The sequence below is a fragment of the Eutrigla gurnardus genome (assembly GCF_963514095.1).
Source record: "Eutrigla gurnardus genome assembly, chromosome: 9".
Taxonomy (NCBI): Eukaryota; Metazoa; Chordata; class Actinopteri; order Perciformes; family Triglidae; genus Eutrigla; species Eutrigla gurnardus.
Window position 1 is genome coordinate 5,383,043 of NC_139923.1, and position 21,487 is coordinate 5,404,529.

At 46.0% G+C, this 21,487-nt stretch overlaps 1 protein-coding gene across 2 annotated transcripts in view; it reads left to right on the plus strand.

The window, feature by feature from the left end:
• Window positions 1-17,289, plus strand: part of znf609a (zinc finger protein 609a) — a 78,817-nt gene extending 61,528 nt beyond the window's left edge. Inside the window, exons 3-9 of one of the 2 annotated variants that reach the window (XM_084018382.1) lie at window positions 4,531-4,756; window positions 6,871-6,958; window positions 7,433-9,566; window positions 12,281-12,662; window positions 13,749-14,105; window positions 15,316-15,394; window positions 16,461-17,289. In XM_084018382.1, the coding sequence (XP_083874508.1) occupies window positions 4,531-4,756; window positions 6,871-6,958; window positions 7,433-9,566; window positions 12,281-12,662; window positions 13,749-14,105; window positions 15,316-15,389 (3,261 nt within the window). In that variant the 3' untranslated portion in view covers window positions 15,390-15,394; window positions 16,461-17,289. The remainder of the gene's footprint in view (window positions 1-4,530; window positions 4,757-6,870; window positions 6,959-7,432; window positions 9,567-12,280; window positions 12,663-13,748; window positions 14,106-15,315; window positions 15,395-16,460) is intronic. The other variant, XM_084018381.1, reaches the window with a different exon arrangement.
• Window positions 17,290-21,487: the final 4,198 nt, after the last annotated feature.

A 21,487-nucleotide genomic window follows, 5' to 3' on the forward strand; every position in this document is an offset into this window, starting at 1 on the left:
ATGGGTAGAAGGTATTCCTCAGCCTATTTGTGTTTGCCCGGATGCAACGCAACCTCCTGCCTGAAGGAAGGAGGGTAAACAGTCCATGTGCTGGGTGGGTGGAGTCCTTCATGATGGAGGCTGCTCTGTCCTTGCATCTAGTGATGTAGATGCTTGACAGAGATGGCAAACTGCAGCCGATGATTCGCTGGGCGGAGTTGACCAACCGCTGCAGTGCCTGCTTCTCTGCCACTGTGCAGCTTCAGTACCACACAGTGATACAGGAAGTGAGGATACTCTCCACCACACACCTGTAAAATGCTTTGAGTATGGCTGCAGACATGCCTGCCCCCTTCAGCTTCCTTAGGAAGTACAGCCGTTGATGGGCCTTCTTGATGGTGTGCATGGTGTTATCCCGCCAGGTGAGTGTGTTGGTAAGGTGCATGCCAAGGTATTTGAATGTGTGAACCCCTTCCACAGCTGCATTGTCGATGTAGAGGGGAGGAGTTGTAGGGCCTTTCCTGCGGAAGTCCACAATCAACTCCTTGGTCTTCTTTGCATTCAGGATCAGGTTGTTTTCCCTGCACCACAGTTCCAGTCCACTCACTTCCTGCCTGTAAGCCGTCTCATCCCCATTACTGATAAGTCCCATCACGGCTGTATCATCTGCAAATTTGACTATGACATTACTGTCGTAGTGTGCTCTGCAGTCGTGAGTGAGCAGTGTGTACAGTAGAGGGCTGAGCACACAACCCTGGGGACTGCCGGTGTTGAGGATGGTGGGTGAGGATGTGAGGTTATTAATCCTAACAGACTGAGGTCTGTGGTCAGGAAATCCAGTATCCAGTTGCAGAGTGATGGAGCGAGCCCGAGTGCTGACAGCTTGTTGACCAGTGTTGTGGTATGATTGTGTTGAAAGCAGAACTAAAATCCAGAAAAAGCAGTCTCACATATGAATTGCTAGTCTCCAGATGTGTGAAGGCTTGGTGGATTACGGTTGAAACTGCATCAGCAGTCGAACAGTTCTGCCTGTAAGCGTACTGGTGACAGTCGGATGTGATGTTAATGGAGTTCTTGATATGTGACATACCACTCTCTCAAATGTTTTCATGATGATTGGGGTGAGAGCAACAGGTCTATAGTCATTGAGACAGGTGACCGTCTGGGCTTTTGGCACTGGAATGATGGTGGATGTCTTGAGACATGTTGGTACAGTGGCCTGTGCCAGGGAGGTGTTGAAGATGTCACACATGACCCCTGAGAGTTGGCATGCACAGTCCTTTAGGACACGACCTGGAATGCCATCGGGTCCAGCTGCTTTGCGTGGATTTATGTTCTGTAGCAGGAGTGCAACCTCCCTTTCTGATACACTCAATGTGTAGTCCCCTGGCAAGGATGTAAGCTTGGTGGTAGGGGAATTATTAGAGGCCTCAAAACGGGCATAAAAGTGGTTCAGAGCATCAGGCAAGGCGGGGTCGGTGGGGCATTGCACATTCTTTTTGCTGTAGTTGGTGACACACTTTATGCCCTTCCACATGCTACGGGGGTCATTAGAAGTGAAATGCCCCTGTATCTTTAAAGCATAGTCTGCTTTTGCTGTCTTAATGCCCATTGCCAGGCTTCGCCGTGCGTCCCTGAGTGCGTCGGAGTCCCCAGACCTGAAAGCGGCGTCTTGCGCTCTCAGAAGCGAACGCACCTCAGCATTCAGCTAGGGCTTTTGGTTAGGAGGGATCCTGATGGTTTTCCTGATGATGACGTCATCCATACACTTTTTGATGTATGCCAGGGCTGATGTAGTGTATTCTTCCAGATTCAGCTTACCATCCACCGTTGCTGCCTCTTTAAACATCTGCCAGTCTGTGCTCTCAAAACAGGTCCTGTAGCAAAGAGATCGCTCCACTGGGCCACACTGTGATCTCTTTCTCAGTGGCTTTCTCGTTCTTCAGCACAGGACAGTAAGCGGGGGCCAGCATGATTGAGATGTGATCTGAAGAGCCGAGATGGGGGCGGGGGTAAGCTCGGTATGTCTCATGTCTGTTGGTATACACTTTGTCGAGTGTATTGTTGCCTCGAGTGGCGATTTTGACATGCTGTTGGAACGTTGGGAGTGTATCCCTCAGACATACATGATTGAAATCCCCTGCAACCACATACAACGCCTCAGGGTATTTGTTCTGCAGAGTGTTAATGGTGTCGTGCAGCTCTTTCAGAGCGGCGGTGGCATTTGCTTGTGGTGGTACGTAGACAGCGATTATGAGCACAGCGGTGAATTCGCGTGGCAAGTAATGTGAGCGGCATTTAATAATTAAATGTTTAAATGCACCAACCTTTGTTCACGTAGATGCCAATTCCCCCTCCTCTCGTTTTCCCTGACAGATTGTTTCTGTCTGAACGGAAGAAAATCCTCCCATCTAGCTGGAAAGCGGAGTCCGGCATGTTATCCTTTAGCCACGTTTCCACCAGCACCATAACACAGCAATTCCTTAGTTCCTCCTGGCCCAGAAGTAATCGCAACAGGTCCATCTTATTGTCCAGTGCGCGAACATTTGACAACAAGAGAGAAGGAATAGGTGGTCTGCGTACTCCGGCTCTCATCCTAGCTATCAAGCATATCACTTGGTTATCATGAACATTAACGCAATTATTTGATTGATGCAATACGCTGTTTTGTTTAAGTCTTATCAAGTTATTGATTTAATTTATATCTTGTTTAACCAGTGTTGTTTTTAAGTCTGTCATCTGTGTTTTGATGTGGGTCTTGTGTGAATCTTGTAAATGAGTGTGTGATAAAATATGAGTTTATTTTTGTGTCGTGGATGTATTGAGATTTCATTATTTAGGTTGGTATACAGGATGTATACCAACTGTGGTGTCAGTTACACAGTTGGCCCTTTGTACAGGAAACAGTGTTCATACTTGAACCCCTCCATGAACGGAGAGTATGATCTCTGGTATGATGGTGACTGGGAATGTAACGGTACATCTGAGTCACGGTTCAGTGTGAGTTTGGTACAGCGGTGATGAAAACAAATGCATCAGGTTTGGTTTCTTTCATTCATTCTCAACTGACAATCGTTAAAGGCCCTGACACACCAAGACAACGGCCAATCGTTGTCAGAAAAGGCAGTCGGACTGATCAGTCGGCTCCCGTCTCCCCGACACGGTCAACAAGGTGCCTCGCACACACCTGAACGACGACTGACCTGAGCGTCATTCTGCGCTTGTGCGAGACGTAATGTCTCCAGCAGGTGGTGCTAATCTATTGTCGCCCCCCCAAAAAAAGAAGACCTGAAATGACGGCACATCTCCAGCCCAAAACACAGAGCATGCATGCACACGTGTTGCCATCGTCTGCACTTTATCTGGTTTGTTTACCATCGTCACATCCGGTCTTCTCGTTTCTTCTTCACTGATTCGCTAGTCAGCTAGCTCTCCACCAATCAGATCAGTCAGACTAAAGGACTTGGCCGTGGTTGATTCGACATGTGGAATCGGCTGAAAAGAACGCCGCAGCTTTGATGACGGCCGATGGCACCGAACACACCGAACTCGTGTCACCGACGTCGGCAGACTGACCGCCAATAATCCTCTTGGTGTGTCAGGGCCTTACTAGTCCTCCTCATAGTCCTCTACACAGTCCCCTATATGGTCCTCTACACAGCCCTCTATATAGTCCTCTACACAGTCCCCTATATGGTCCTCTACACAGCCCTCTATATAGTCCTCTACATGGTCCCCTATTTGGTCCTCTACACAGCCCTCTATATAGTCCTCTACATGGTCCCCTATTTGGTCCTCTACACAGCCCTCTATATAGTCCTCTACACAGTCCCCTATATGGTCCTCTACACAGTCCTCTATTTGGTCCTCTACACAGCCCTCTATATAGTCCTCTACACAGTCCCCTATATGGTCCTCTACACAGTCCTCTATTTGGTCCTCTACACAGCCCTCTATATAGTCCTCTACACAGTCCCCTATATGGTCCTCTACACAGCCCTCTATATAGTCCTCTACATGGTCCCCTATTTGGTCCTCTACACAGCCCTCTATATAGTCCTCTACATGGTCCCCTATTTGGTCCTCTACACAGCCCTCTATATAGTCCTCTACACAGTCCCCTATATGGTCCTCTACACAGTCCTCTATTTGGTCCTCTACACAGCCCTCTATATAGTCCTCTACACAGTCCCCTATATGGTCCTCTACACAGTCCCCTATATGGTCCTTCCAGCTAAACTGTAACTAAAAGGTTCTGGGTTGAACTTATATGTGTGCACTAAATTACATGCATCAATCTACATACCATGTAGTCTGCGTGCCCATAAATGTAAATGTTTTCTGAGCTACAGGGCTTTGTTTTGTTCCTACCGCTGCCAGCCAGACATCCACGGTGTCTGTGTTAAGCAGTGTAGCTGCTCTGTCTCCTTGTCTCTTGTTAACTGAATGGACACGCTGACCTCTGGAGTGTTTTCCACTTTGTTTTTAATCAAATTCAGTGATTGGTGTCGCTCACCTAACTCTCTCTCTCTCTCTCTCTTCTACCTCCAGATGGAGTCTCCGGTCTCCACCCCTGTTCCTCCTCCTCTCCACCTCCTCACTCCCATCGCCAACAGTGACATCTCGTCTCCTTGCGAGCAGATCATGGTTCGCACACGCTCAGTGGCAGTGAACACCGCGGACGCCGCGCTGGCAACAGAGCCGGAGTGCCTCGGACCCTGTGAGCCAGGCACCAGCGTCAACCTGGAGGGCATCGTGTGGCAGGAGACTGAGGACGGTGAGACAGACATCCTGAGTCTACCTTTTGTTTCTGTTAAATCTACAGATATGAGACACGAAAAAAGACTATCAACGTGCAGGGGGAGGACACGCCCAGTCACGTCTTTTGAAAGTGAGCGAGATGCTACGTCTCGCCTCTTCCGATGTCCCTCCTGAGACCTTATTTTACAAAAACTATGTAGGGTAGTCGACGGCGAGAGAACACATTTGTTTAATTTCATTAAGATAATTTTTCAAATCAAAAATCTGTTTGTTGTAGTAATGTAACGTTATCTTACCTGATGTGTTTTATCCAGTGATTGTTTTTGTAAGAGAAAGAACAAGGGAGACCTGTTGTTATAGTAACGTTACATCCTGGTACCCAACGCACAGAGAGACCTGTTGTTATAGTAACGTTACATCCTGGTACCCAACACACAGAGAGACCTGTTGTTATAGTAACGTTACATCCTGGTACCCAACACACAGAGAGACCTGTTGTTATAGTAACGTTACATCCTGGTACCCAACACACAGAGAGACCTGTTGTTATAGTAACATTACATCCTGGTACCCAACACACAGAGAGACCTGTTGTTATAGTAACGTTACATCCTGGTACCCAACACACAGGGAGACCTGTTGTTATAGTAACGTTACATCCTGGTACCCAACACACAGAGAGACCTGTTGTTATAGTAACGTTACATCCTGGTACCCAACACACAGAGAGACCTGTTGTTATAGTAACGTTACCTCCTGGTACCCAACACACAGAGAGACCTGTTGTTATAGTAATGTTACATCCTGGTACCCAACACACAGAGAGACCTGTTGTTATAGTAACGTTGCATCCTGGTACCCAACACACAGAGAGACATGTTGTTATAGTAACGTTGCATCCTGGTACCCAACACACAGAGAGACGTCACTTACCACACTTTTGGGTGGATATTAATAATAATAATAATGGATGGATTTGTATGACGCTTTTCTAGACACTCAAAGCGCTCTGACAGGGTTCCAGGTTTCATTCATTCACACACAGTCATACCGGTGGTGGTAAACTACAATAGTAGCCACAGCTGCCTGGGGCAGACTGACGGGAGCTGCCATTCTGCGCCTACGGCCCCTCCGACCACATCCTCAAACATACAGCAGTCATACACATTCACATGAGGCAAGCTGGGTGAAGTGTCTTGCCCAAGGACACAACGACCATGACACAGTGACAAGGGCGGGGATCGAACCGCCGACCCTCCGAACATTGGCCAACCCGCTCTACCAACTGAGCCACAGTCGCCCCATATTCTTTATAATGACGTACGTTCACAGTCTGATACTTCAACAGTTTTATGACAAAATGAGACTGGAAATGTAAAATTATCTTTTAAATTTACAATCATCATGTGTGTAATTCATTGTATAATTCAAACGGGACCAAAAAATGATTTGTCTCTCGCTGTTTACTACCGTACATGTTATTTTTCCAAAATAAGGTCCCATGGTGGTCCAGCAAAGGGTCTCTCCATGGTCACTTCTGATTCCCAATGAACAAAACGGCCACAGCCAAAATGCCAAAACTCAAGCCTTCCAAACAGTTGTCCACAAACCAACGACTGTCCCCTTTTATATACGGCCTGTGGTTCAGACGCAGCACTCTTCAAATGATACACGATGCTGATTGGCTTCGTTCTGCAGCAACAAACCTGCCAGCTCACCAGCCTCACACTGAGCAGCCTGCAGCTGTTGATGAAGAGACAAAGTGGAGGTGACAGACCTCTGCTCTCTCTGACAGGAAACTGTTCACACATCAGCTGCCCACCGGGCTGCTCCTGCATGCTGACACTTTGATCTGCTGCTGTCAGTGGAAAGTCTCTGCTAAAATACAAAGTTTCTCTCTGCAATTAGTCTCGCTGTCACTGAATCATTGATGTGACTCAACCCCAGAAACCTGCTGGCTGCCACGATGGGATGAAACCATTCAACATCTGCTTCCCAGTGGGGAGGGAAGTCTCATATGGCATGTCTGTTTCCCTCTGCGGCAACACGTCCTGTTGGTTTCATTGTTTTCAGTCTCTGAATGTGTTGAGAAAACATACATGTGTAGTTTAACTTCGTGTCCGTCTGCAGGCATGCTGGTTGTTAACGTCACCTGGAGGAACAAGACTTACGTGGGAACCCTGCTGGACTGCACAAGACATGACTGGGCCCCTCCAAGGTACACACTGGACATGATTTATAGAGCACTATACATCAGCATAATGATCTATCAGTATACAACTTGATATATTCAGGAAGTGGGCCGTTGAGTAGGTTGAGAGATTTATTAGGAAATGCATTTTAGATATTCCAGTTAATTAAATGTCTGGATAAAGTAATTCATTGCATTTATACAAAGTTCCAAAAACAAACTTGTAGGTTTCTTTCAGGAACAAAAGATGTTGCTAACGCTAACGTTACACTAGCAGCTGGATATGCTGTTAAGAAGTTTCTTTCTGGCTGCTAGTGTACCTTGAGCTAGCGTTAGCAACATGGCTCACACTTAGAATCAGATCATCAGATTGGTTTTTATAAAAATGAGCAGTGATGAAACTGCTGCCTCCTGTCCCCTTGTCTCATAGTGGATGTGCTTTTGGTAGCTGAAAGTCAGCTCAGAATCAGAATGCTGCTCATGAACTCTGTGTTTTTTCAGGTTCTGCGAGTCTCCCACCAGTGACGTGGAGATGCGGAGCGGGCGTGGTCGGGGTAAGAGGATGCGTCCCAGCAGCAACATGCCGTTGAACGACAACAGCAACTCCTCAGACAACAAAGGCAGCGGCAGCAGCAAGACGCGTGGCGCTGCAGCGAACAGCAAAGGGCGCCGAGGAAGCCAGACGGCCGGCGGGGCAGAGGACGCCAAGGCCAGCCCGTCATCCGCCAAGAGAAAGACCAAACCTGCCTCTGATATGGAGCCCACCTCCAGCTCAGAGGACACCAAGGCTTCAAAGCGAATGAGAACCAACTCCACCGGCACCGCGATGCCCCTCCCTGGAGGTAAATCGGACCCCCTGCCCCCTCCGCAGCTGGACCGGACATGCCCCTCCCCTGTGCTCATTGACTGCCCTCACCCCAACTGCAACAAGAAGTACAAGCACATCAACGGGCTCAAGTACCACCAGGCCCGGGCCCATAACGACCAAGATGTGCGATTGGACCAGGATGGAGACAGTGAATACGGGGATGACCCCGCCCTCCATCCTGACCCCACCTCCTGCAATGGTGCCGCCATCTCCCCCGCCCGCTCCACGACACCCAAAGGACGTGGCTTTGATGCTCCGTCCCCCTCGCCAGGAAAGCTGACAAAGGTGAAGAAGAAGGCCGGAGAGGCTGAGCCTGAGGTGACAGACGGCGGCGAGGAGGCGGCGTGTTTGACAGACGAGGCCAGCAATGACGGGATGGACGATAGAAAGGCCAAAAAGATGGCGGCTGGAAGCAAACCTGATAAACTGACCCCGAAAGGCTTGAAGCAGGGCCGCCCTGCTGGCCCTCCCGCCCCTAACACCCCCTCACCCTACGCTCTGCAGGCGTCCTCCCCTATTATGGGCTCAGTGGTACAACCCACCCCCAAGAGCCCCCAGCTGAAGAACATCCAGCCCAAACCCCCTCCACAGGTTGACCCCGCCTCCAGCCCCACCCTCGCCAAGGACAAGAAGAAGAAGGACAAGAAGAAGAGGGAGGGAGGGAAGGAGGGGGACAGTCCGAAGGGTAAAGGAGGGAGGCCAGAGGAAGGGAAGAGCCCATACTCGGACTCGTCTGACCCTTTGCTCAATGGCTCCACAGAAGCTCACCAGAGCCGGTTAGCCAGCATCAAGGCCGAAGCCGACAAGGTGTACAGCTTCTCGGACAACGCGCCCAGCCCGTCCATCGGCGTGGCCAGCCGGATGGAGGCCGGCCTTGGGCACCAAAATGGAGGCGACAATGCCTCTGTCAAAACCAGCAGCCCTGCCTACTCTGACATCTCTGATGCCGGGGAGGACGGGGAGGGGAAGGCAGAGGGGGTGAAGGTCAAAACTGAGCCTGACCAGGGTCCGCGTGAAGGGGCCAAGAAGGCCCTGTTCCCCCCTCAGGCTCCCAGTAAGGAATCACCATACTACCCCAACTACGACTCCTACTACTCTCCCAGCTACCCCAACCCCAGCCCAGGAGCAGCGCCTGCAGCGCCGCCTCATGTGGAAGGAGCTCAGGTGAAGGTGAAAAAGGAGGAGGAGCCAGAGATGGGGGAGGAGGTCAAACTGAAGGTCGAGCCTCAGGAGGAGAGGAAGATCGAGCCAGGGCCTCAGCAGCCATCAGTCATCCAGCAGCGGTCCAACATGTACACCCAGCCGCTGTACTACAACCAATACTACGTCCCGCCCTACTCCTACACGCCTGACCAGGCCTACCATGCCCACCTGTTGGCTTCCAACCCCGCCTACCGCCAGCAGTACGAGGAGAGGCAGCGACTGGCTGAGAAGAAAGCAGAGGGCAAAGAGCGTGAGGCTTGTGGGAAAGAGGAGTGGAAGCAGAAAGCTTCGGTGCCCCCCACCCTGTCCAGAGCACCCAGCCTCACCGACCTGGGTGCCAAGGGGGGGCTGAACCCGACCAAGCCCAAAGAGCTGCCGCTGGCTGCCGAACAGGCCAAGTCAGTCATTATGGCGAAGGTAGAGGACCAAAAGGCCCCCGTTAGCCAGCCTGAGGGTCTGAAGATGAAGCTGAGTGAAGCAGGGCATCATGTGAAAGAGGAGGCCAAGCCAGGAGTGGAGCCAGGCAGACCGGCAGGTGTGGAGCCCGCCATGTGGTACAGACAGGTAACTGCATTTCTGACTTGTGTCTTTGTTTCTAGAGGGAAGTGTCCATCCCTAATAGGGCTGGTTCAAATAATTGATTTTCTGATTAAAATCGGTCTTCATTTGGATGTTCCGATATCGACTAATAAAATCCCAGGATCGATCTTTTAATATAGTGTAATTAACGGCACACCGCTTCATCCAGCGTCTCTCGAGGGGGCGGGGCTGACACACACACACACACACACGCAGTGATAGTCATGTGACGTTTATTCTAACCTCTTAACATACAACTTTTCAACAAGAATGACTCGACCCGCAAGAATCTGTATGATGAGCAGCTACAAACAGAATCTTACATCAGAAACGTTCAGAAATGAACTGATTCACAACTGAAAGTGAAACTTTAATAAGAAACAGATGACTTTAGACGCGGTGGAAGTCGGAGGGAGGGGGTGTGTATATTGTGACTCCTCCATAAATTATTGCACATATTTATGGTCTCTGAATGACAAGAGATTAGAATTAGAACTACTAGAATCTTTCTTCAGTACATTTCTTAATTTTGATTCATCAAGCACATGATAAGACACCATTTGATGGGAAAAATGCTATAAAATTGTAAAACAAAGAATTTAGAAAACTTAAAATGGAAAACACAGAATTTGGGAAAAAACGGATTCTAGAAAAAAATAAAACGGCCCTAACTACTAGTAGTAGTGAACCAAACATGGGATTTGTTGACCTATTGGAAGTAGTTGTCTCTCTATCCCAGGGTGCTGCTCAGATTGTGTCCTTTCACTACATTACCTGTTACAGATACAAATAAGATGAATGTAAGCCTGACAGGCTGTTAGTCATAAAAGTACATTCATGTTACTGCTTTGGGGTCAATTCCTAATGTAAACAATAATATTTTAATGATGCACCTGGTTAGAGGGTTCCTTGTACAATTAACAGCATTAGTCTATGAAAATTGATTTCATATCCAAGCAAAATTGGTATTGAACTAAATATCCCTAACCCAATCCATATCGAATCGGAGATTAAATCGAATCCGGACCTTGTGAATCGGAATCGAATCGATTGGGGAAATCAGTGGCGATACCCAGCCCTAATCCCTAATAAGACCCTTTTATAATATAGCTTACGGTTCTATTCGCTCATTTGCGGCTCATATTGATGAACTTTACTATGATGTTGCTCATCAGTGTTTCCTCCAGGATGTTTTAGAGGAGAAGGCCAACACAATCTAGTGCGTGCCAGCCAAAGACTCTAGAGTGCTCCGTCGTCGATAGTCTTCACCGTCAAATTAAAAGCCCTTGCAGAGAAGTGGAATTTCAGAATGTACAATAGAAACCCTGCTTATTTAAATGACCTGGCAGTACAGCTGATTGTTTTTGTTTGTTGTGTCAGACTGCGATCAGAAAATATAAGAATAATGAAATGCTTTTCAGTTTTATTAGCGGTCAAAGGAAACAGTACATACATATTGGCTTCTCTTTTTTCATGAGCAGGTTGCTGGATGAAATAACAGACATCAGATTAGATCAGCTGTAAATAATGAATTATTGTTCTCAAGAACAGCAACAAATGAAATGCATCATTAAACAGTCATTTTATATGTGTTGCCAATAAAACATGTATTTCCATACAGTACAGTCATAAACTATTTCAGGCCTCAGAGATGCAAGCTGCTTAGGCTAAATAGACACATGGCCATTTTGTTGTGTTTATTGTGTTAATTATTTTACTGATCAAAATAAAGACCATCCATGCCACTGATGCATCAGCACACAAGAGGACAGTAGGGTGTACAAATGTATCTGCATACATTACTGGGACAATTTTGCCATCAGTGTGTGATGAATTATGGCTCATGAATTATCGTGTCAAGCACCTTCTTCAGATATCACCACTGTGGGCTGTCTTCACTAATGCTGTGTTCACAACGAACACTTTGCACATTTTTCACATCCAAAGTCAATGCACATTTGACGTGACTTGAATGAGAAACATATGCAAGACTCTGCAAAAGTGTCAATATTTCATCTCGAGGGAGAAATATGACAACGCTGTGTCTTGAAAGCGATCAGCGTTGAGATTCTCCTCCTGTTGTCCTGATGTTGCTGAATCAGAAATGGAGGAAACCAACGTTGTCTCCTGTGTCTGTGGTCCCCCAGAGGTCTGATAGTAGCTCCCATTAGTCCAGAGACCAGACCAGAGACGGTCTATGGTCCAAACCATTATTTTAAGTGTTGTTAGGTCTGTCTGCAAGCAAACTTTGTAGCTGCTCCACCAAGGATGATGTCAGACTTTTTACAAACCATTATGTTGTTATTTCAGCATCCTTTTTTATTAGTTTATTGCAATTAAATCACAGCAAACGTTTATTTTGGGTTCGTGCAGCCGACATGTGTCTTGCTAGATCCAGTGAATCCAGCTTGGTGAAATTCACGAGCTCCTCTGTGTGATCTTATGAACGCAGACAGGATGGTGTTTGACATAATTGGGATTCACAACATGTACAAAGCAGCAGTAGTTGTGATTTCAGCCATGCTTGATGGAACATGGTTGGTGTCTACATGGAGGTAAGCCCCGCCCCCCCGCTCTCCAGTACGTCTCGCGCGAGTCAATGAACACAATCGATCCTGCAGTCAAACTGGAGTAACGCTGGGTGAAAACGTTCTTCACATTTGGTGTGAACACGGCGTAACACTTCTTCTTCCCCGCAGGAGCCAGACTCGCGCTTGTGGCCGTACGTCTACCCCAACAAATACTCTGAAGCTCCTAAACCGCAGGAGGAGGACCGGTGGAAGGAGGACCGGGAGAGAGAGCGCGACAGGAAAGGGAAGGAGGAGAGGCCGCGGCCGAAGGAGGGCCTCCAGAAAGAGGAGGCGAAGGAGGGGGCGGAGGGCAGGACTCAGCTGCCACCGGAGGAGCATCGTGGGGGAGGGAAGGAGGCGCGTCCCCCCCACATGCAGTTCTCCTCCCCCCTGGCCCAGCACCAGGGCTACATGCCCTACATGCACGGACCGTACGCCTACAGCCACGGCTACGAGCCCAGCCACCCCGGCTACAGAGGCATGCCCTCCGTCATGATGCAGAACTACCCGGGTAAGATCTAGACCCGGAGGTGGTGAGGATTTAAGAACCACAGGATTAGTGTGAAAGGCATGGTTGAATATGAACCCACAGACGGCAATGTCTTAATGTTTGTCATGATCAGTTGTAGTGTTTTACATGATACCCTGCCTGAATACCTCCAGACTGACAACTATACCACGACAAACTAAACGTCACGTAGAGTAATGGATTAAATATATTTTCCTATAAATTAAAAATGTTAATATGTATTAATAAAAAAAGTACATGTATGCAGTAGTCCCCTATACTTGATATAATTAGATTTAGATTAACATCATATTTGCAACCAGATATCACAATTTAATACGATTTCCTTTTTTGTAAAACGGTGCCAGTGCATTAGTAGCCCTTCAGGTGGAGAGTGGTACTGCAGTAGGGAGAAAAACAAACACACAAAATGATAATAAATTCAGATGAAGTTCTGTGAGAAAAACTGATGAGTGAAAGCTGCTAAAGCACAGTAACGGTAGAAAGCTCTGGTTGAGTTGAAGAGAACGTCTCTCGCCGTCGGACTGCTTTTCCTCTCGTTCCATTTCTGTTACTGAGAAACGGTAAAATAAGACTTGGCGGTGGTGGAGTATGTGTTTGCTGGTTTACAGGAGATGCTCGACAGATTCAGAAAAGATGCCGAGTCTCATTGTGTCAGTACATTTGGTCGGTAATCAGAGCTGCGTTGTTATTTCCAGATACAGACACCAGCTCAGAGCGAGACGGTGCATGAAATATTCTTTTAACTTAATTTCTTGACTCCATCCTTCTAGTAAGCTATGCTAACTAAATCCTGGACCTGTAGCTTATGTTTGGACTGCTGCAAACTTAAAACCGTCCTCTTGTGGATCCATTCAGTCCTCTAGCAGAACTGCACACACTTTCCCACTCTCACACGTCGACTCATAGCTCTTATTAAAACACTGTTGTACTTCAAGTACTACTAATAAAACGAGGTATCGTACGGTTTTTAACAGCAGGGTATCGCACTACTTTTCTGGAATCAGTATACCGTGTAACTGTAGTACATACATACATTCATCTAGTAATACATGTCTCTGTCCTCAGGCTCCTACCTGCCGGCCGGTTACTCCTTCCCCTCGTACGGAGGGAAGGTGGCGGCGGGCGAGGAGGGGGAGAAGCCCTCCCGGTCCAGTCCCAAGTTGAAGCTGCCCGTTGAGGCCAAAGCTCTGGACCTGCTGCAGCAGCACGCCAGCCAGTACAAGAGCAAATCTCCGTCCATCCAAGACAACAAGAACCCCCACGACCGGGACAGAGACCGGGAACGGGACCGGGAGCGAGACAGGGACCGGGAGAGAGAGGGCGACCGGCTGCGGTCCTCACCGTCCCAACGCATGCTGCCTTCCCATCACCACCTGGGCTACCCCCTGCTGGCAGGACAGTACGACCTCTCCTATGCCTCAGGTGAGACTGCAGATGACACGTCCACATCACGGTTCATAGCAGTCAATCTACAACATCAAGTTAATCAGAATGTCTTTTCATTCAGTGAAAACAAGTGATCATACTTATTTCTTATTTCATATCACATTATTATCCCGGATCCTATTTATATATAGTTTGTGTCTTTTTAGTTTTAAAGATGATTTAACTTAATTCGATGAATGTTTGAATGAATTTATAAAAAGAAAAGCCTAAGCAGCGATTATCTTACTTTTAGAATTGACTGTGGGCAAACTCCAAAAACACTGGCTCCTACGTTTCCCATAATGCAATCAGCAGCGTGTCATCTTTAGATCCTCCAGACGTCCTGTTAGCCTGTTAGCAAGCTACTGTAGTTCTGTAGGCATGTGCAAAAACTCCACCTTCCACTATTAGACCAGTGCCATGCTGCCATACTAGCAGAAAGGTGAGTCCTGCACACACCCAGGCTGTTACTACGGCAACCAGAGGGCTCATGCTGTGGTGATTTTGGTCCTGTAATGACCACAGACACCGTCCTCCTTCCTGCTCTATGAAGAGTCACTTTTCATATTCAAGACTTTGACACAATAACTAAACACACAGTCAACGTGTTGGAGCTGTCTCTCTCTCTCTGTGTCTGTCTCTCTCTCTGTGTCTGTCTCTCTTTCTCTGTGTCTGTCTCTCTCTCTCTGTGTCTGTCTCTCTCTCTGTGTCTGTCTCTCTTTCTCTGTGTCTGTCTCTCTCTCTCTCTGTCTGTCTATCTCTGTCTGTCTCTCTCTCTGTCTCTCTTTCTCTGTGTCTGTCTCTCTCTCTGTGTCTGTCTCTCTCTCTCTCTTTGTCTGTCTCTCTTTCTCTGTGTCTGTCTCTCTCTCTCTCTCTTTGTCTGTCTCTCTTTCTCTGTGTCAGTATCAACCTGTCGCTCTCTCTCAATCTGTCTGTCTCTGTCAATCTGTCTTTCTCTTCCTTCGTGTCTCAATCTGTCTGTCCGTCTCTATCGGTCTGTCTTAATCTGTCCCTGTCTTTCTCTCCCTCTTTGTCTCTCTCTATTTTTCTCTCTCTGTCTCCATCTGTCTCTCTCTCTCTGTCTTCATCTGTCTGTCGCTGTGTGTCTCTCTCCCTCTGTGGGTCTCTCTGCGTGTCTGTCTGTCTGTCTGTCTCGGTGTCTATCTCTGGGTTTCTCTCCGGCTCACTGTGTCCATCTGTCTCTCAGGCCTGTCCTCGTCAGCCATCGTGGCCAGTCAGCAAGCATCTGCACCGTCCATGTACCCCCCCGCACGGAGGTGAGACCGGTAAGCCTCATTCTTATAACGTTATGTGTTCCAGTGTGTCCTCCTGTGTCACTGCAGTCACTGTCCTCCACCGTCTCAGTCTGCAGCACCACCTGCTGGTCAGAGCGTTGCACTTTCACTTGCATCAATGGATGGATGTGACTGAACTTCCAGAGGTCAAAGGTCACTGCAGCAGTACTTCTCTTACATGTTTAGTGTGGATTAATGAAGCATCAGCTTTCTGTTTACTTTATCAAAATAACAACATTGCAGCTGCATGCTTAATTTATTTCTAAATCTATATTATTTTAAAGTTGTATTTTAACACACTAAATCATAGATCCCGTTTCCAGCATTATTATTATATTCTCTATTTATTCTTGTTATATTTTAGTATAACTTACTTTTGTGTTCGTACAGTAGTACTGCAGTAGTTGTTTACTGTCAACAGTCTGAAGCAAGTTCTCATGATGTGCTTTTTAATTCATCTGTAATCTCAAAAGAAGGTTGAAACCGGATGAACAGATACACAAAGCGCTCAGATTGTTGCAGTTTGACGTGTAAACGGAGTTCTTTCTGTTTTAATGAACTAATGCAAAGCACCATTGTGATGAAAAAACATCAGCGAGGCTGCTGGGAAAAAGTTGCAAATACAGAGAGCGTCTTTCTGGAAATGTATATATAAAGAGGCTAAGTCCCGCCCTCTCCTCCCCCTTATTTTGGGACAAATATGTACTGTACTTTTTAATCCTGTTTGAATTGTACCATGAAATACACATATGAGGTTTTTTAATTTGAAGGATTATTTTTCATGTCCAGAAAGTCGGTTTGTGGTCGTATCATTCAGTTAAGTGTCAAACTGCTCAATGAACTTCAAATGTAATGGTATCCTACCTGAACTCTTGAGCAAACTAAGCTGCAGCCCAGTTAATTGGCTCCAAACCAGCTGATGCAAAAGTGGATTCCTTTGGGTTTGACAGTTTGACACTAACTTCATGTTTCAGGTTTGTGGTGGAAAACGTCCACAACAGAAGCTCTCAGTGTACACATGTGATTAGTCTGACCAATGATGTCCTCTCACCTGTAGGCACACCTGATTGGCTGACCTCCACCCTGCCAAGAGTCATGTGACCGGATCACATGAAGAAGCATTTCTGTTTCGGCATCAGTTCAATGGTGTTTGTGTACGTTTGATTTCTCTGCCTGGACGTCCAGCCGGCCGCCCCGCCCACCGCTGGACTGCTGCAGGGTTGAATTCTACTGGTCCTGCTGGTTCTACTGGTCCTGCTGGTCCCAGATGGTACCATGGTGCTCAGGTGGGTGGGCAGCAGAGGTTTTGGCTCAAGGACAAAGAGGACCTGGTGGGTGGAGACGTGTTGAGATGCTGCTGGTCGTTGGTGCTGTTGGGGCGTACGGAGGAGCAGCCGTTGTTGGGGGGGGGGTTGGGGACTGAGCATTCACTTCCTGTCTGGCCGAGCCTACAGCCATCTCACATGCCCTCCCCCCCATTTCTGCACCGTCCTCCAACCCCCAGACTTAACCTGCTGTGACCTCTGACCTCTGAGAAGCTCAGCTCTGGACTCCAGCGGACGCTGTCACACTTTCACCTGGAAGTAGCTCAGCTTCACAGGAAATGAAAAAAATACTGTGGACGGAGGGGGACGGACCAATCAGAGGGCAGCATTGGGACTGATGCTGCGTCCTCAGACTCCTCCTCCTCAGTGTGTAGCTGTACTGTACTCTGTGTGTGTGTGTGTGCGTGCGTGTGTGTGTGTGTAAATACTGTACAGAGGAATTATTTTAAAGAGCCTGTTGGATGCTGTTCAATTTCCTACTCTTCTTTTTGTCTGGTAGCCTCTGCCTCTGTTTTTCTACTGTTGTTGATCTGATATTAAACCTGTAGCTGGTGGAACGGCGCCCGCGCTCAGTGTCCTCATTTATTCCCTCCAAACCAAATCAACGCACCGCTGAAAACCGTGAACGCTGAAGTTGGTTTTAAGGCTCAGATTTACGAGATTGTTACATTTTCAAAGCTGTTTCCTCTTACTTCTGCTTGTCTCAATACTCTGAGCTCGGACACCAGAGGCCTCATTTATATGATTTGACTTGGAAGTGAAGTGACAGCACTTTCAAAATAAAAGCTGGAACAGTGATGTTGGAGCACTATTCAGTGTTTACAAATCAGCTTGATTTGCTTCAAAAACGTCTTTTACATCTTAGTTTTGACCATTTGACCACCTGGGTTTTTGGCTGTTGTTGTTGGCTGTCGCCCATCTTGGTTTTCTGTAACCAGAACAGTAGAACCGAGACAGACAGAAAGAAAGACAGAAAAACAAACAACTCCCTGACCAGACAACGGTGTGGCAGCAACCTGTCAATCACAAGGTAGACACGCCCACATATGCTGCTTTTTCCTCTGGTGGACTCTAACTGGACCATAATGTACTAAATGAACATCATGCTGGATTGAAGAAGACTTGAAACTAGAGATTGAGACATAAACTCATGTTTACAATGTTTACTGAGATAATAAATCAAGAGAGAAGTAGGACCATTTTCTCATAGACTTCCATGAAATCTTCTTTTTACAATCTTTTTACCCGATGGTCTGTTGAGAATGCTATGAATGCTTTATCCTGCGCATCACTTTTCAGACCTGGAAGTTGCTGCTGAGTGATTATGGTTATGATTTTCTATAGATGCAAACTGGAATGTTGCAAAGTGACGTTAAGTTCTTTTGTTTGCAGCTTTCACGGCCCTTTAAACCAGGTTTTTATAAGTTTTCATTAACTATTCTTTGCTGCTCATTTTCACCACACGTCCACTGTGTTTACTCTGCAAACTGTAATTTAGCAACAGGTCTAACATCCAGATGTGTCCCATTGAAGCTTGTAAGTCAAAAAGGGTCGTCGGCTTCTTAAATGTGAACTGAAGTGTTGGACGGGAGGCAGAAAAGAGGGATGAAAAGCACGTACATGAGTTTCATGTGTTCATTCAGCTCTTTATGGACAGGAACGAGGTCAGTGCCTCCACGTTTACATGCAGACATGAAGTATTCAGTCGGAGCTGATGGAATGAAAAGTGATCAGTTAAAGTTTTGGGTTTAGAATGTTGAAACTAAATGACACAAGCAGAAAAATACCCAGAATGCAGTGCGGCCGCAGGACTTTCAAGTCTTAAACTGAACTGGAAAAGCTTTTATGTTTTTCTACATTTCTGTACAGATTTCAGTTCTGAGAAGTTGGGATCCTCATTTCTTTCACTATTTTTTTCATTTTATTCAACTAAACAATTCAATTCATTTAGTAAATAATAAAGAAAGAAAACCCCCAAACAACACCTTGTTACCTTCATTTATGTAAGTAACTACTTTCTTGTATTGATAGTAACATTAACAATGTGTGTTTTATATTTCAACCAGCATTTCAACCATTTTTCCATCTTTCCTTAAAGATAGGAACTTTATTGATTGTCATCAGGGACGTTCTCCTTATATTTCATTTACAAGATGCTTCCATTTAATGTTAATTACATTTAAGTCACTTGAATCTTCTGGATTTTTTTTACAAGTAGTAATAGTAGGTTTTTTTTTGGGGGGGGGGGGGATTCAGAGCAGAACTAATGTTTTTCTGCTGAAGCAACGTACAGTGACTTTGAGAGCAAAGCTGCTGATGATGTTGGTTCTCCACAGTCTGTTGCTCTAAATGGGATATTTTTTATCAACTGTGAATCAACGTCCATAAATCCACTTGGAAGTCATAGAAATAAAACCCCTCCTTATAACTGCAGAACTTGCCTGAGAATTGTCACATGTGTAGGTTTTGTTCAGTGTGACAGTGATCCAGTGAGGTTGTCTGTACAGTGATGTGCACACCGCAGACAGCAGCTGCTCATAGCTAATTCAGCACACACACATGGGCTCAGTTGATCCTCATGCTGTATGGGTGTTCAGCCACAGGATGGAGCTGCTGCATCGAGGAACAGAATCATTTAAAGGGACAGTTCACCAAAATCACAGAAAAACAAATCACTTACCTGCAGTTGTATCATGCAGACCGTTTTTAGTCTCTGAGATGTCTGCTTCCACAACAAAATGCTATTCAATCTAGAATATAAAACTATAAAATGTGCACGGCTCGGAGAAAACCTTTGTATCTTGTTATGTGGTGGTTTGCTAACTGAAGTGAATTGTGAGTGGTAGTGGAGGGTTTTACTGAGAAGTCATCAGGAAACACAAACAAGACTCACAACTTCTGCTTTCAGTGTTTTGTAAACTTGACAGGATGTTTCAATGCAGATTTTAGAGATCATATCATCATCATGATATTATGGTTTTCTCCTCAGTGACAGCAATGTTACGCAATGTGAGTCTTAAATGTCTCTTATTTTCATGTAATGTCTAGCATCTTTACTTTAAAACAATTTTCCAAAATAATTCAGCCTCCAGAGACTCAATCATTGATATTATATATTAAGAAATAATAATCTAAAATCAACAACAATAAAACTAAAACTATGATATATACAGTGTATATATATATATATATATATATTTATATATATCTTCTTACAACTATATATTCTTACATTTGATACAGCTCAAAAGATAAAAGTTGTACCATTAAAAGCACCGTGTACAGTGACTGATCAAGTCAATAAAACAAAGGTCCTCAGTGATGATCGTGTGTGTGTGTGTGTATATATATATATATATATATATATATATATATATATATATATATATATATATAATGTAAATGTGTACAGATAGGGGATTATGGTATGATGGGCCCCAGTGTACCAAATATAATATCAAGCAGAAACACGCACACACCGTCACATGGTTAAGTGGAGACTTGACATTTGACAACATTAATATTGGATAATCATCTGTTTATGACTAAAATAGAAGCGTATTCATAGTTTATGTAGAAACATGTAATTTCATTGTTGTAGTGACTATTTTGCCTCCCTAACATCCATGATGGAGAAGGATCGATTGTTTGAAGGCTTGTCGAGCAAATGGCATCATTATTAAATGAATGAGCTTTTCTTTCAACACAAGTGTATTTCCATGGTGGCAAACTGAAGTACTCTAAGTGCTACTCTTTTCCAACACTGTGTGTTTTTCCCATCATAACCAGAAAACAGGTTGATTCAAGGAGTTTGAGCCACTCGAACAACGTCCACATTTACGGTTCGTCTTCTCAACTCCACACTCTGTCTCTTAGCTTTGTTTGAGGTTGTGACAAACTAGCGGCTGGGCAGGTATATGCAAATGTCTTGCTTAATGACGTCACCACTTTATGATTTGAATTGTGCAGGTCAGGAGCAGAGTTTCTGTGTGGGAGAGTAACACCCTTTAGATATGGACTTCAGGCTTTATATCTTGACAAACAATATCACCACTCTAACTATTATATGATATAAGCATCACCCCTCTGCCTTTATTATTATATTGACATATGTATTTGGGCTACCACCTGTTTGTTTTGCACCGGAGGGGGGGGGTGTGTGTGTGTGTGTGTGTGTGTGTGTGTGTGTGTGTGTGTGTGTGTGTGTGTGTGTGTGTGTGTGTGTGTGTGTGTGTGTGTGTGTGTGTGTGTGTGATGAGCTCGTCACCGCTCACTCTGACGGACGTCCGGACGGAGATGACAGCAGCACACTCGGCAGCAACATCAGTGTCCGCCCGGCCAATCTGCTTCCACAATCAGGCCTTCCTGTCTCTGCTACGAGAGCCTGACAGACAGCCAAAACAAGCTCCCCCTCCATTCTCTAACGTGACGTCACCAGTCGCACAAAAATGGGGCACCGCTTAGGCCGGGTGTTCTGGAAGGAACAGAAAGGTGCTATGTGGAGGACCATAATAGGTCCTCTTTAATGAAGCGTGTCCTTCAATAAATGAGGGATTCCATTACAGACTAAATTACAGACAATAAATGAAATGTATGTGCAGGGATGGGGCTCCAGCTCATTTGAGCTGGTTTAAACCGTTGCACTTTGTAGTCTGACGTTAGTTATCATCTTTTTCCATGCTTTTATTTTGTGTAATGCGATATGCTTTTATTTTGGCGGTTACTTCCTGTCATTTCCGGTACTGTGTCTTGATCGGTG